The sequence below is a fragment of the Lycorma delicatula genome, chromosome 9 (genome assembly GCF_047948215.1).
Source record: "Lycorma delicatula isolate Av1 chromosome 9, ASM4794821v1, whole genome shotgun sequence".
Taxonomy (NCBI): domain Eukaryota; kingdom Metazoa; phylum Arthropoda; class Insecta; order Hemiptera; family Fulgoridae; genus Lycorma; species Lycorma delicatula.
Genome location: NC_134463.1, coordinates 118,131,613 through 118,147,056, shown reverse-complemented (window position 1 = coordinate 118,147,056; position 15,444 = coordinate 118,131,613). Strand labels below are relative to the sequence as shown.

At 31.6% G+C, this 15,444-nt stretch overlaps 1 protein-coding gene across 9 annotated transcripts in view; it reads right to left on the bottom strand.

Moving 5' to 3' along the window:
* Nucleotides 1-15,444, bottom strand: part of pHCl-1 (pH-sensitive chloride channel 1) — a 1,039,090-nt gene that overhangs the window by 426,363 nt on the left and 597,283 nt on the right. For all 9 annotated transcript variants that reach the window (XM_075374857.1, XM_075374859.1, XM_075374858.1 and 6 more), the window contains exon 3: nt 1,860-1,961. In XM_075374857.1, the coding sequence (XP_075230972.1) occupies nt 1,860-1,951 (92 nt within the window). In that variant the 5' untranslated portion in view covers nt 1,952-1,961. The remainder of the gene's footprint in view (nt 1-1,859; nt 1,962-15,444) is intronic.

Sequence of the window (15,444 nt, the reverse complement as noted above, 5' to 3'; positions counted from 1 at the left end):
CAGAAAGAAATGGGGTGCTACGAGTAACACTGTAAAATCTGTATTATTGTGGGTTTTTCATTTTTGTCCGCCATCTTGGATCGGCCGTATTGAATCAAATTTAAATTAATCAAAAGGAAGATGGACATATGACACATGATTTTAATTTAAAATTTTATAAGAAAAACAAATAGCGAAACCTGTTTTTATGTTAACGCCTTTGTTATTGATTTCTAAGCATTCAAAATTGCAATGAAGGAAAAATCGTGTTAGCAATAAAACGAGGTTAAACGCTCTGCATGAACAATTTTATTGCATTTTGCATTGCTAATGCGTATAATTACGAACATTAAACAGCGCTACAATGTTGATAATAATAAACTAATAATAACTAATAATATTAACAACACAACAAAAAATTAAACGGTTATTTTAACTGACATTATTTTCAAAATAAAAATTAGCTTCCAGTTTTAATATTACCTATTATTTACTTATCGTAAATGAAACAAATCAGCTGAAAATTCTTCAAAAATTTATTATTAATTTAGTTTAGTAAATCAGCTATTAATTAACAACAATGCAGTTTTTATTACATTAAAACAATGCGACTATTAACTTCTCATTTCACCTTTTTACTGTAACATACTTGTAATGGTAAAATTGGATAGTGCTAGTAAAATTAAGATGTAGGCCTAGCGGTTCAAATTTATGTATTATATATATATATATATATTAAGTAAAAAAAATATTTACTCTGAGTTAAATTTTGATATACAGGACCTTCTTTCTTTTTCCTGTATAGCCTGTATAATTACCGTTCAGATAATACTTCAGAGGATGAATTAGGATGATATGTATGAGTGTAAGTGAAGTATAGTCTTTTACAGTCTCAGTTCGACCATTCCTAAGATGTGTGGTGAATCGAAACCCAACCACCCTAGAACAACGGTATCCACGATCTAGTATTCATATCCGTATAAAAGTAATTGTCTTTACTAGGACTTTAACACTGGAACTCTCGACTTCGAAATCAGCTGATTTGGAAAGACGCGTTCACCACTAGACCAACCCTGTGGGTCGATATACGGGACCTATGTAATTTTATCTTACCATCCCCTTAACTAATTGTAACCAAGGTTAAAAAAATGTCAGTAATGATCCATATTCCGATGTCATCAAAGACAATTTCATAAAAAATTAAGTTAATTCAGTCTGATGATGTAAAAAAGAACTATGACCGACAAAAAAGTAAAATAATTACATTTATTATCTATCACCCTTGAATTAAATCACCCGAACACAAAACCAAAATGAACCCGAACACATAAAAATACTAAAAAAATGAATCATCTAATCGGTACAAGAATGTGACGTTTTATTCAGAAACGACAAGAAACAAAACAGGGGTTTTTCCTTATTTCTATATATGGTTTGAATAATACCAAATCCTATTAGAAAGTATTTTAGTGACCTAAGGTTTTTTAGATTACGTGTAAAAATTTACTTAGATTTTGAATATAATTTTGAGATATGGGACTCATGACGTTCTTAACTCCCCGTTCCATTGACCTGTTGTGACCAAATTTAATATCACCAATGCCGCATATATACAGAAATCATCCTTCCAAATTTCATCCGAATCGATCAATCCAAGATATCACGTAAACAGGTAAACGTACATACATTCAACCGGAATTTTTCAACCTTAGCTTTTTTTTTATTAGAATCAAACGTCAAAAGCTACAAACTTTGACCTGCTTATTATACGCTCTTTTATAACTATATATAATACAGTACAACTGTATAACCGGAGAAGTAAAAACTGACAAATTTATTTCACCTCCTGTTTAAAAGAAAAAAATAACACTTATACTTACATATCGTCTGTTGAACTGGTATCACAGCGTGATATGTAGAATGGTAGAAGCAGAAAAAAGGCCGCCTTTAGCAGCTGAGACGTCCCTCCCATATTAGGACATCTAAAAAAAAGAAAAAAAAAATCTATACAATTTACATTGTATACATTCTTAAAAAGTAAACCTAGAGTTAAAAGTAAAAATGATAAATTTTTAGGTTTAATGCACAAAAAATAATTTGGTGAATGAACAAATATTTAATTATTTACGAGAGCAGAACCAACAAAATTTAAGCAGCTGTGTAGTTATAAAATGAGAGGGTGGTTCTTAAATCACCAAAATTTTTGCTTACGTAATACTTAAATGGCTTCTAAGCTGTAAGCTTAAAACGCATTATGGTAATGATAGAGGATAATTTTCTATCATTTTCACACAGAATATAAACTACTAACAATTAAACAATTTCACAAATATTTATGATTTTTTTTTTTTAATTAGACATTTAAAAACAATTTAAAATAATTTTCTTAAAACACACACACACACACACACACACACACACACACACACACACACAATTTTGCAAATGTTTTAAGCCTAAAATTATTTATGAACTCAATAAATAACCTTTTTATTGTTAGAGATAGAAAAATAAAATTTAGTAAATGCTTCTACCTCGAAAGTACCTATTTTTAGATGCAAGACCATCACAACCCAAGCACCCAGGAAGGGTGATAGGGCAGCTAAAAAAATGTTAAATGGGAAGGGTAGGAATGTGACACATCATTTTAAAGGGCATTAAAAAAATAAATTTTGGTAAACAAAGATTCGCGTTCTGACCACTCTAATGTGAATGACGGTCACTTAATGTTTTTCAAGGCTAGTTAAATAAAAGTGGACCGCACAGTGCAATCCAAGTAGTGACCTCATACCGAAAAATAAATCCTTATAAGTGAAAAGCGTTTGATAAAATTTATTTATTTCTTTGTTTCATTTTTGACCAATGGTGTTTAGGCCACTTTTGAAGCTAGATACGAAAAATTAATAAATGGCCACCGTGATGTCCTTACGTAGGGTTGCAACAGTCCAATATTTTTTTCCTTTTAAAATTATGCGACATAATCATAAAGTTTCCATTTAATGGTTTCAGTCGCTCCATTACAAGGGAACCATGCGTGCTGGGTTCATATGGTGGTCTTACACTAAAAAATAAATCGTTTCGAGGTAGGAGCGTTAACTAAATTTCATTTTATATGTAGAAAAGTTACATTGTATATATGTAAGTTGTGTTCATAGTGCCGGCCTCCGTGGCGCGAGTAGTAGCGTCTCGGCCTTTCAGCCGGTGATTCCGGTTTCGAATCCCGCCGGTCAGGCATAGCATTTTCACACGCTACTTGTCATTCATCTCATTTTCTGAATCAATACCTAACGGTGGTCCCGGAGGTAAAAAAAAAACAAAACAAAACTTGTGTTTATAATAAATTTCATATATATTTTTTCGTCTTAATTTTTTTAAATTATTATTTTATTGTAAACTCTTTATCGAGTATACACCGAAGAGTAACATAACTGTTACAGCCAAATCCTGAAATTAGGATAGGCGTCTCTATTAACATCCGAAGTGAACTGTAACATTCGTATTATTTGTTACTGAGCTACTTACCCTAGCCAATGAATCGGTGTCGTTTTTCACGTTATCTGGCGGATATTTTTGAAAACAATACAAGTTTTGTTAAACCGGTTCTATAGTATTTGAGGTCGTAGATTGCTGTTAAAACATGATGTATTTTTATGTTTTTCAACATTAAAAAATATAAATTTTTTTAAATTTTCATTATATTGTGAGGAAGTGAGTGGTTGTTTGTATGATTTGATACTGTTACAAAACCGGTATAGCGATCCTGAGCAACGGATTCCTTCCAATTATTATGAAAGTAATATAAAGTTTAATAATGGCAAGAATCCAGAAAAGACAAAAAGAAGAACCCTTTATGTAAATTATATATCCGTTCAACATCGTCCTTTGTTATACTGCCTGCTAACGCACAACGAACACCTGTTGTACGGTGAGAAGAGACCAGGTTTGGAATTCGTGGGAACAAAAGTCTCGATCAACTGTTCTCACGTTTCGACTTGGGTACGGTCCGACAGGTAAAGAGGCAGTAGCCGGCCTCCATGGCCCGAGTGGTAGCGTCTCGGCCTTTCATCCGGAGGTCCTGGGTTCGAATCCCGGTCAGGCATGGCATTTTTCACACACGCTACAAAACACTCATCTCACCCTCTGCGGAAAGAATTGCTTGACTGCGGACCCGGATGTTAAACAAACAAAAAAAAAAAAAAGTAAAAAGGCAGTAAAACCAGCTAAAAGAAAGATTTCTATTAAAACCAGTCTGCGAGGCGTTACGGCGTCGGTTCCTCAAGGGCAGTTCTGCGAGGAGAGGCTGCGAGTTGTGTGGAAACGTGTGGGTTCGGCAGAGTTCTGCGAACCAGGCTAGCGAGATGTACGACAACGGTCCAGCGTGGAGAGTCATAGGTGTGAGTCTGCGAGACAAGTGTGCGAGACGTCGGTCCAGCGAGAAGAGTATTCAGTTCGATACGATTAAGGTGACGCCACGAGTAATTCCAGTAACCAATTAATACTAACGGTGAGTTACAGTAAAACTATGAGTGTATAAGTGAAAGAAATAATGCAACAGACTTCATTCGTAAACTGCTAGGATAGGTAGCAAAGGTATTTGCAAGTCAACACTATAAGGTAATTTATTAATATAAGAATTGTAGTTGTAAAAGGTAAAGACTAGCGGTTTCTTTTGTTAATGGGCCTGAATACTAAATTCCTGTTTACATACCTGGAATAAATTTCGAACGATTATATATTTTGAACCCTGTCATGTGTAATCTATATTTATTATTTACTATTGACATTACTATTACTATTTGACGTGTACTATTTTGATTGTTAATCTTTGTTGATTACATTATGTAATTTTCTCTGTCTTTGTCGTGCTTACTGTTTTGATTATGTTATGTTTTGTGTCAGGTAATTATCGTTTACTACTATTATCCTGACTATTATTGTGGCTGTAATTACTACATTAATTGGAATGTATCTCGACTAAGATCACATCAATGATAGGAGAGGAGGCCAATCAAGAGAGGCGACGACAGGCTGAGCAGATGCGGATCTATTGAGACGTGGAGTTCGATGACGGGTGATCAAGGGAGGCCAGCTTCTGTGGGGGGGGGGGGCTCCTCAGAGTCGTCGCTCGTCGATCACCCCCTGGGGACGCCTTCTGGTCATACGGATTCGGATAGTAAAGTTCCTGGGAGATCATTCCCTGGAGTCATTCCTGGGAGTTCCTGGGTACATACATATGGCATAGATCCGGCCCCTGCATGATAGGAGGGGAGGTTTTTTAGCGGGTGAGAGCCCCGCACTGCCGTCAAAGTGCGGGCCTGACGGCGGCTGGCAGAGCTTTTTCCTCCCCCTACGGAAAGAAAAAAAAAATAATAATATTATTTACAATAATAATTAACATAAATCCATTTCTAACCACGGATCCAAAAAATTTCGGTATTACATATATATTTTTTTATTATGTTAAAAACTATTATTTACACCTTGTTCTATCCGTCTATTATAATTTTCATACAATATCTGTTACGCTATTATTCAGTCAAACTTTATAAAATATTCCGTGTCGATATATTTTAGAAGCATAGTAGCCAACCAAAAAATCCATTTTTAAAATAATAATATGATTATCTGTTAAAGTAGAAAAAATTATAAAATAATACGTTTGAATTTAATCGATAAAAGAAATGTCTAAAATGTAAAAAAACAAAACGTTTTTATCCTTTAATTAAGAAATTAAGATAAGCAGAAAATTAAGCTGATGAACAGTTTTAAGTTTAATCATCAACTGAAATTAAGCAGGTGGTTAAGAAAAATTAAGGAAAATATAGTTACTTTTAAATTTATGTTAAAACCTGGAATCCTTGAAATATCGCAAATAACTCTATTAGGCTTGTTATATGAACACTGAATATTTATATATCAGAAGCTGGCCTTCTGAGGTGGGTGGCGGGGGGCTCCTTGGAGTAGCCGCTCGTCAATCGCCCCCTGGGGACGCCTTCCGGTCATACAGATTCGGATAGTAGAGTGTTTGGATGACATGCATGGGCTGTACGTACCATACAGGTTAGATCTGGCCCCTGCATGATAGGAGGGGAGGATTTTTAGCGGGTGAGAACTCCGCACTGCCGTCAGTGCGGGCCTCACGGCGTCTGGCAGAGCTTTTTCCTCCCCCTACGGAAAAAAAAATTACTATATTAGAATTTGTGTTCAATAACTTTTTTATTATTATCACTTATTCTTATTATTATCATTATTGTATTTATCACCGTTGCTATTATTATTATTAATTTGAACATTTTAAACCAATAAACTGTAATTATATACACATTCTAAATTGTCAACAACCTCTCAATATCCTGATCGAGCCGCGGAACACGCGACAATACAGATAATAAAAGAAAAATTAATTTTGATATTTTTAGACATTTTTAATTTTCTTGAAGTTTGAAGGTAATTTTAATCGCTAAAACTATTCTGAGAGGAAAACCAATATAAATTTTTTTTCATTGAATAATAATATTTTTTAAGGTGACGTAACATTTATTACGGTATCTTTATGAATTTTCTTACATAGACTTTTAAAATTAACCAAACACGTTTCCTGCCCCGATAATTTTACATGTATAGAATTATCTTCATAATTCTTTAAAAAAAATTGTCTTGCTTTGAAAATTTTCTTTTTATAACTCCTAAATGAATTTCAAATAATTTTGATAAGTCAACTTTTAAATTATTGCCCACCATTAATAAAAAAAAAATTATATATATATATTATACCCAGTGCCACTTACCTGACTGAGATGAATCGTTGAATAAATATAAATGTAATAGTTTCGGAGTTACATAAATAAAAATTAAAAAAAAATCAAAGCACGCTTGAGAGTAGTCAGGTAAAAATCAGAGACGATTGGGGTAGTGAAGTTACAGGAAACCAAAAAAAAAAAATAATTAATGCGTTCGATATTTGTATACGTAATTTTACACGCAATCTGAAGATGCGTGATTAGAGTTTGCTCGATCACTTTTATGCTATTGCGTGCAAGATACCCTGACCTCTTTATACTTTTGCATTTGAATAACAGCTTTGCTTTAACTACTATACTTTCCTCACGATAAACACCAAATAATGTTCAGGTTGAGACTAAAGTCGGCGCCACCCAAATTTTTTTTATTTCTTTTTATAAATTACGTACATATATTATTATAATTTTGTTTTTTATTTTACCAAGTTATTTATACTATTATTTCAACCTACCCTGACTTTAAATCGAAATAAAAATTTCTTATTTCAAAAGTAACATAGATACAATGACTGTGCAATAAATATTTATGAAAATAATTGTAAATAATACAAGATAATTATATACTATAATTATCTTGTTTTAAATACATATGGATATAAAATTATAGGTAATTTTTCGAATGAAGGCGACGAAGATTAAAACCGTTGATATCTTTTTTTAATACTTTTATTTATAGTCGTATCAACAATTAAAGTTATTAGTGACTTATCGTGTAATTTAACTGTACCGGTAAATTTGTAATCTTGAACAACTCAGGCCGAATATTCCTGAGACGTGTGTTTAATGAAATCCAACCGTAAAAGAACACACCGGTGTTCTTTTATCCACACTTAATTCGAAACACCTTCACCGGTTCTTTTTAGCAACGTTCAATTATCTAGTAAGACTCGAAAAAATACGTTGAAATACATTTTTATGGAAGACCGACTTGAAAAACTCAGATGTAGATTAAACGGAGGCAGTGAAATCATATTTTAACATAATTATTAGATACAAAAAACCTCTAATTTTACTAAAAATGTTTCTATAAAGAATAAAATATCAAATCGATTTGGATGTACTAAATTCAGCGTTAAAGAAAATGTGCATCAGAGACTGATATATTACAACGCTTTCGATGCAGACTTGTTTCTACAATACCAAAGTAACCGAAGAACATCTCTAAACAGCTCATCCAGAATTAATTAAATATACGTACCATTAAGAAATAACTTTTGAGATTTTCCTCATCATTTCACGTAAAATTAGAAAGCAATTTTAATTATAACGAACTTAGTTAAGGCAAAACGATACGTAATTTAACTTCCAAATATAACATTTCAAATTACGAGAAAACGTACAAAAGAAATGCAAGAAGGAACGCAAAGGAATATTTCTTCATCACAACATCTCACAAGAAAGATATTATACATCAAAATATTTATTTATCTATATAGATAAAACATGTTGAACGATTCATAATCAACGCCAAGCAAAAACTACTGAAGATAATTGGATGAAAATTTGAATACATGTTCTTGTTTTTGGTGTAAATGCACACTAAGAAAGGAGTTTTTAAAATTCCGAGTATTAATAATGAAATTTACTATTTATTTTTAATTTATCGCTAAAAAATGAAGATATCAACTTGATTTTTGTTGTGTGTAATATATATGTGAATATCTAAAATCCGATTTCTAGATTTTTCGAAATTCGACCTTGAAAGGGGTGAGGAGAGAGAAAATATTTTTGAACAATGGCTGCAAATTTTCCCCACGATATATTCAGTTGATTTGGACTTTATACTTTTCAGATAAATATCTAAAAATTATTTTCGGTTTTTTTTTATATTTCGATTTTTTAAAGGGTAGAACGGTGAACGGCGCAGAGGCTCAACCAATATAGGTACTTCCACTGTTGCTACATGTACGACGCGAGTGGCTGCTCCTGCTTCTTGTCACGTGACTAAAAAACATAAAATAAACAAAATTGACCGCGATGGGAAATATATATATATATAATGTAATATATATATATATATATATTACATTATTGTGTAATATATATATTATGTAATATATATAGTGGCCTGTAGGCAGGCCACGTTTGGAATATGTAAAACAAATTGTTAGGGATGTAGGGGGTATACTGAAATGAAACGACTAGCACTAGGTAGGGAATCTTGGAGAGCTGCATCAAACCAGTCAAATGACTGGTTTGATGCAGCTCTCCAAGATATATATATATATATATATATATATATGATTTATGATTTTATATATATATATAAATCATAACATGGACACATAACTATGGACATATATATATATATATATATATATATATAGTGCGGGCGAAGCCGCGACGGCAATGCTAGTTGATTATAAAATAATAACGGATTATAGATACAAAGAAGTGCAATAAAACAAAAATAAAAGTTGTTGCATTTAAACACACACACACATATATATATATATATATATATATATATTTATATATATATTAAAAAAGTGAATTTTACAGTCAATTTATCTATAAAATGTTCACAAAATGTAATAAATGTTTAATAAATATCTATTGAAATAAAACCCTGTACAATCAGCATACTCCATAATTCAGTGTATTTTTATTTTTTTGACGATTAATTTACCAAATAAGGGTCAAAGCTTACGGTAAGAGAATACGGAATAAAATTTTATAGTATATAAAAAGTTCCATACCAGACCTGAATTTGAACCTGGCTGATTCCATGAAAGGCCGAGATGTTAAATTCCGCTAAAGAGATAGGCGGATAATCTAAATTGTTTAAATTCTTTTAGTTTTATATCTAATTAGAGAGAAATTAATTAAAAAACGCAAAGTGGTATTTTAATGTTATATAACATTTTTAAATTTTGGAAATTTAAAACCAGATTCTCTTTATAATAATTTCTTTTATGTTGAACATTTTTATAAATTATTATGCAATATTTCTATCGTTATATTTTATAATTCATCGAAAAAGTGTTTAGAAATTTTTAATGAAAACGTTTATATATTTCAATATTAATTTAGGCGAAATTTATCCCAGATATAGTCAATACATCCAGACAGGTTTTAATATTGTTACTTTTTTAAATATTTTTATTTAAACCCGCATCAAAAATTAAAGTCATTAGCGACTTATCAGTGTAATGTAATTGTACCGGTATATGTGCAGTCTTGAATAAACTCAGACCGACCATTCCTGAGACGTATGGTTAATTGAAACCCAATAATCAAAGAATAGCAGCATCCACAATTTATTATTCAAATCCGAATAAAACCTTTGTTAGGATTCGAATCTGAGAATTCTCTACTTAGAAATCAACTAATTTACGATGAGTTTACCACTAGACCAACCCCGTGGGTTATTATAAATCTTTGGTGTATTATAAATCAATGTTTTAGGAAAAACTTCAATTTATTGCCAAGTGAATAAAATATTCTGTTCTGTTTGATTGCATATTATTTTCATTTAATTCCTAAAAATGCTTCTTTCACAACAGATGTGAATTCAAGTAAAGAATTCACCTGTCCTATGAATAAAGAATATTAATCTGTTACTAAATACGACCATGCTTCCCTTTTTAAAACAAAGCTACTGAAGGTTTATTGATTTTTATTTTATTTTTTTGGTACCAAGGATGTTTTAGAAGCAAATTTTCAGATTTTCGAACCTGGAACCTCAGTGATATATCGGTAACCAGCATTTTTCTTTTCGCTCAAAAACGTTGCTGTTTATATGCTGTGGTAGATGATGACATAATACTTTCTAACATTTACCATAATTTTTGCGTTAATATACAATACTAAAAAAAAAATCCCTTTCGGAACGCCGGAAGGTGGAGGTAGATTTCACCGGTGCTAAGTAGGGTATTAAAAATATTTTCAACTTAAAGTTAAGAAAAACTTCAAATTTACTCAATACGACAATGGTTGCATGTGAAAAAAGTTTCACGTGTTTAGCAAACAACAAGCGCCATATTCTTATAATTCCAGCAACATTTTGGTCATCCCTTGCCGAAATGGTTGGCCATATCAAAAATTGTTTCAGAAAAAAGTTTTAGGTAATGTTTAGAGGACTAACAACCACTTTAAACCAACTCGATACTGCGCCTATTAAGGGAGGTATGATTTTATGTCTTCGAAATCCCATTTTTTCCACCCCCTGGGCAAATGGTTGGTGATATCCATAAAACTTTACTTAGATATGTTTTAGGCCCTTATCCAAAGAATAGTAGGAACTTTAAACGAATTCAATATTTTACTTAATAAGAAAAATATAGGGATATTTTGTTTTTTTCGAAAAAGCCCCTCCATTTCCACTTCCATGGTCCGATTTTGGTCGTTAACGAACTCGACCAAGATTTTCTGACGTATTATTTTTAAAGAACAATTTGAAAGTGATTGGCGGAAAATTACGGCAATTATCGTGTCCACAAGAAAGTGATATATATTTATGTGTATATATATATATATATATATATATATAAACTTTTGAACTGATGATGGTTTTGAGGTCTGGGGAATGTCGAAATTTCCTGGAAATCAAATCATGGTACCCATTAAAAAACGTAGTTTCTTATGAAATCTACCTAAAATACTTTAAAATAAAACGTATTATATAAGGACGTATAAGTGAGAAAAAGGATTTGCGGCAGGATTTTGAAAGTTTTACAGAGTGATTCACGAAGAATTTTACAAACTTTCAGGACTTGCTCTTCTAGTGAAAATAAAGAAGAAAGTACATATAAACATATGTTGGAAACGCTTCGTTAGCGAGTTCGGCTGGCGAAAAGATTTCAGCTTGCCTTCGGTAGAACTAAGCCGAACTGTAAATCTCGGGACCCAAACTGAGGGGTAAATTTAGTGGTTTTATATAAAATCTGTCGTGAAGAATTAAAAAAAAATAGGTCTCAAAACTGTAGTTTTAATAACTTCGAGAAATCTACGGTAAAAGACAAACGATTGGGGGGATGAAAACACACAGTTTTACGTTTGGCGTAAAATAACTTTGTTACATGAGTAATAAACAAGTAAAAGTTTTCAACAAACTTGTAGAGAATTTGATTCGAAGTAAAATGTTACGTATAAAGACCACAAAAACTAAATACGAACGTAACAATTTCGAACTTTATTAAAAACAAAACATATCAAAATCCGGCAGGTTAATTAGTTAATTAGGTATTAAATGAAATAAGATTTTCAATATTACAAAACAAAAGAATTAAATATTTTTGAACAGTAATAATACAACTAACTTACAAACGGTTAAATTTTTTTTTTTTAATTTTGATTGTATATTCTTCTGAAATATTTAGAAAATTAGGTTAATTTTATTTGGTTCATAGTGATTTAACGAAAATGAAAAATAATGGAACACGAAGATTAAAATATATAAAACCGATAACTGGTCAAGTTGAAGTTAAAAAATTAGCGTAGAACAAAGAGGAAAGGAGATAAAAATCAAACAAGTTAAATGACGAGGAATTAAAAAAAAAATGTTAACATATTCTTTTTCCAATTTTTCATCCACTTTAAACCTAAAGATATTTTATTTTAATCAATAAAGAATTATTTCCTCAAAATCACACCATAAAGTAGATTACCTTCTCCAAATTAATAGTTAAGCTAACAGCGTTAACGCAATTCTTAATTCTAGAATTTATATCAACACACATAATTATACTAACGCAAAAAAAGAAAATTTTTTGAATAAGAAAAATATATTGTAAATTAATATTGTTAATACGATTTAAATAATTTGAAATATTTTTTCGGTAACCTATTCAGATCAATGATGCAGTTAATGATGAGGTATTAATAATGCCAAATTGCTATATTGTTAAATTCGTTTAATATTTTTTTTTTTTTTTTTTTTTTGTCTTCTGTCATTTGACTGGTTTGATGCAGCTCTCCAAGATTCCCTATCTAGTGCTAGTCGTTTCATTTCAGTATACCCTCTACATCCTACATCCCCAACAATTTGTTTTACATACTCCAAACGTGGCCTGCCTACACAATTTTTCCCTTCTACCTGTCCTTCCAATATTAAAGCGACTATTCCAGGATGCCTTATTATGTGGCCTATAAGTCTGTCTCTTCTTTTAACTATATTTTTCCAAATGCTTCTTTCTTCATCTATTTGCCGCAATACCTCTTCATTTGTCACTTTATCCACCCATCTGATTTTTAACATTCTCCTATAGCACCACATTTCAAAAGCTTCTATTCTTTTCTTCTCAGATATTCCGATTGTCCAAGTTTCACTTCCATATAAAGCGACACTCCAAACATACACTTTCAAAAATCTTTTCCTGACATTTAAATTAATTTTTGATGTAAACAAATTATATTTCTTACTGAAGGCTCGTTTAGCTTGTGCTATTCGGCATTTTATATCGCTCCTGCTTCGTCCATCTTTAGTAACTTTACTTCCCAAATAACAAAATTCTTCTACCTCCATAATCTTTTCTCCTCCTATTTTCACATTCAGTGGTCCATCTTTGTTATTTCTACTACATTTCATTACTTTTGTTTTGTTCTTGTTTATTTTCATGCGATAGTTCTTGCGTAGGACTTCATCTATGCCGTTCATTGTTTCTTCTAAATCCTTTTTACTCTCGGCTAGAATTACTATATCATCAGCAAATCGTAGCATCTTTATCTTTTCACCTTGTACTGTTACTCCGAATCTAAATTGTTCTTTCACATCATTAACTGCTAGTTCCGTGTAAAGATTAAAAAGTAACGGAGATAGGGAACATCCTTGTCGGACTCCCTTTCTTATTAGGGCTTCTTTCTTATGTTCTTCAATTGTTATTGTTGCTGTTTGGTTCCTGTACATGTTAGCAATTGTTCTTCTATCTCTGTATTTGAACCCTAATTTTTTTAAAACGCTGAACATTATATTCCAATCTACGTTATCGAAAGCCTTTTCTAGGTCTATAAACGCCAAGTATGTTGGTTTGTTTTTCTTTAATCTTCCTTCTACTATTAATCTGAGGCCTAAAATTGCTTCCCTTGTCCCTATACTTTTTCTGAAACCAAATTGGTCTTCTCCTAACACTTCTTCCACTCTCCTCTCAATTCTTCTGTATAAAATTCTAGTTAAGATTTTTGATGCATGACTAGTTAAACTAATTGTTCTATATTCTTCACATTTATCTGCCCCTGCTTTCTTTGGTATCATAACTATAACACTTTTTTTGAAGTCTGATGGAAATTCCCCTTTTTCATAAATATTACACACCAGTTTGTATAATCTATCAATCGCTTCCTCACCTGCACTGCGCAGTAATTCTACAGGTATTCCGTCTATTCCAGGAGCCTTTCTGCCATTTAAATCTTTTAATGCTCTCTTAAATTCAGATCTCAGTATTGTTTCTCCCATTTCATCCTCCTCAACTTCCTCTTCTTCCTCTATAAAACCATTTTCTAATTCATTTCCTCCGTATAACTCTTCAATATATTCCACCCATCTATCGACTTTACCTTTCGTATTATATATTGGTGTACCATCTTTGTTTAACACATTATTAGATTTTAATTTATGTACCCCAAAATTTTCCTTAACTTTCCTGTATGCTCCGTCTATTTTACCAATGTTCATTTCTCTTTCCACTTCTGAACACTTTTCTTTAATCCACTTTTCTTTCGCCAGTTTGCACTTCCTATTTATAGCATTTCTTAATTGCCGATAGTTCCTTTTACTTTCTTCATCACTAGCATTCTTATATTTTCTACGTTCATCCATCAGCTGCAATATATCGTCTGAAACCCAAGGTTTTCTACCAGTTCTCTTTATTCCGCCTAAGTTTGCTTCTGCTGATTTAAGAATTTCCTTTTTAACATTCTCCCATTCTTCTTCTACATTTTCTACCTTATCTTTTTTTCTCAGACCTCTTGCGATGTCCTCCTCAAAAATCTTCTTTACCCCCTCTTCCTCAAGCTTCTCTAAATTCCACCGATTCATCTGACAACTTTTCTTCAGGTTTTTAAACCCCAATCTACATTTCATTATCACCAAATTATGGTCGCTATCAATGTCTGCTCCAGGGTAAGTTTTGCAGTCAACGAGTTGATTTCTAAATCTTTGCTTAACCATGATATAATCTATCTGATAGTTTGCAGTATCGCCTGGCTTTTTCCAAGTGTATATTCTTCTATTATGATTTTTAAATTGGGTGTTGGCAATTACTAAATTATACTTCGTGCAAAACTCTATAAGTCGGTCCCCTCTTTCATTCCTTTTGCCCAGCCCGTATTCACCCACTATATTTCCTTCCTTGCCTTTTCCAATGCTTGCATTCGTTTAATATATCGTTTATTAAAAAACAAAGATTTTAGACTGTAAATTTCAAATAGTTTAAAATCAATTCGTCACTATTAAAAAAAAAAATTACTAAAAATTTATTTCGTTATCTTCATGTAAGAAAGAAAAAGATTATATTGAAGAATTTAATATATGAGAAGAATATTTTGAATAAAATTCCATAAATTTTGAATAAAATAAATTACTGGGGGAATTCAGTTTGTCGATCAGCAATAAAAACGTTTAAATACTAAGTTAAAAAAAGTTTATAAATTCGCAATTAATGGATGAATATATTTAATTTAATTCATTAAATAAAGAATTAGAATGAGTCAATTTGTTTTTTTTTTT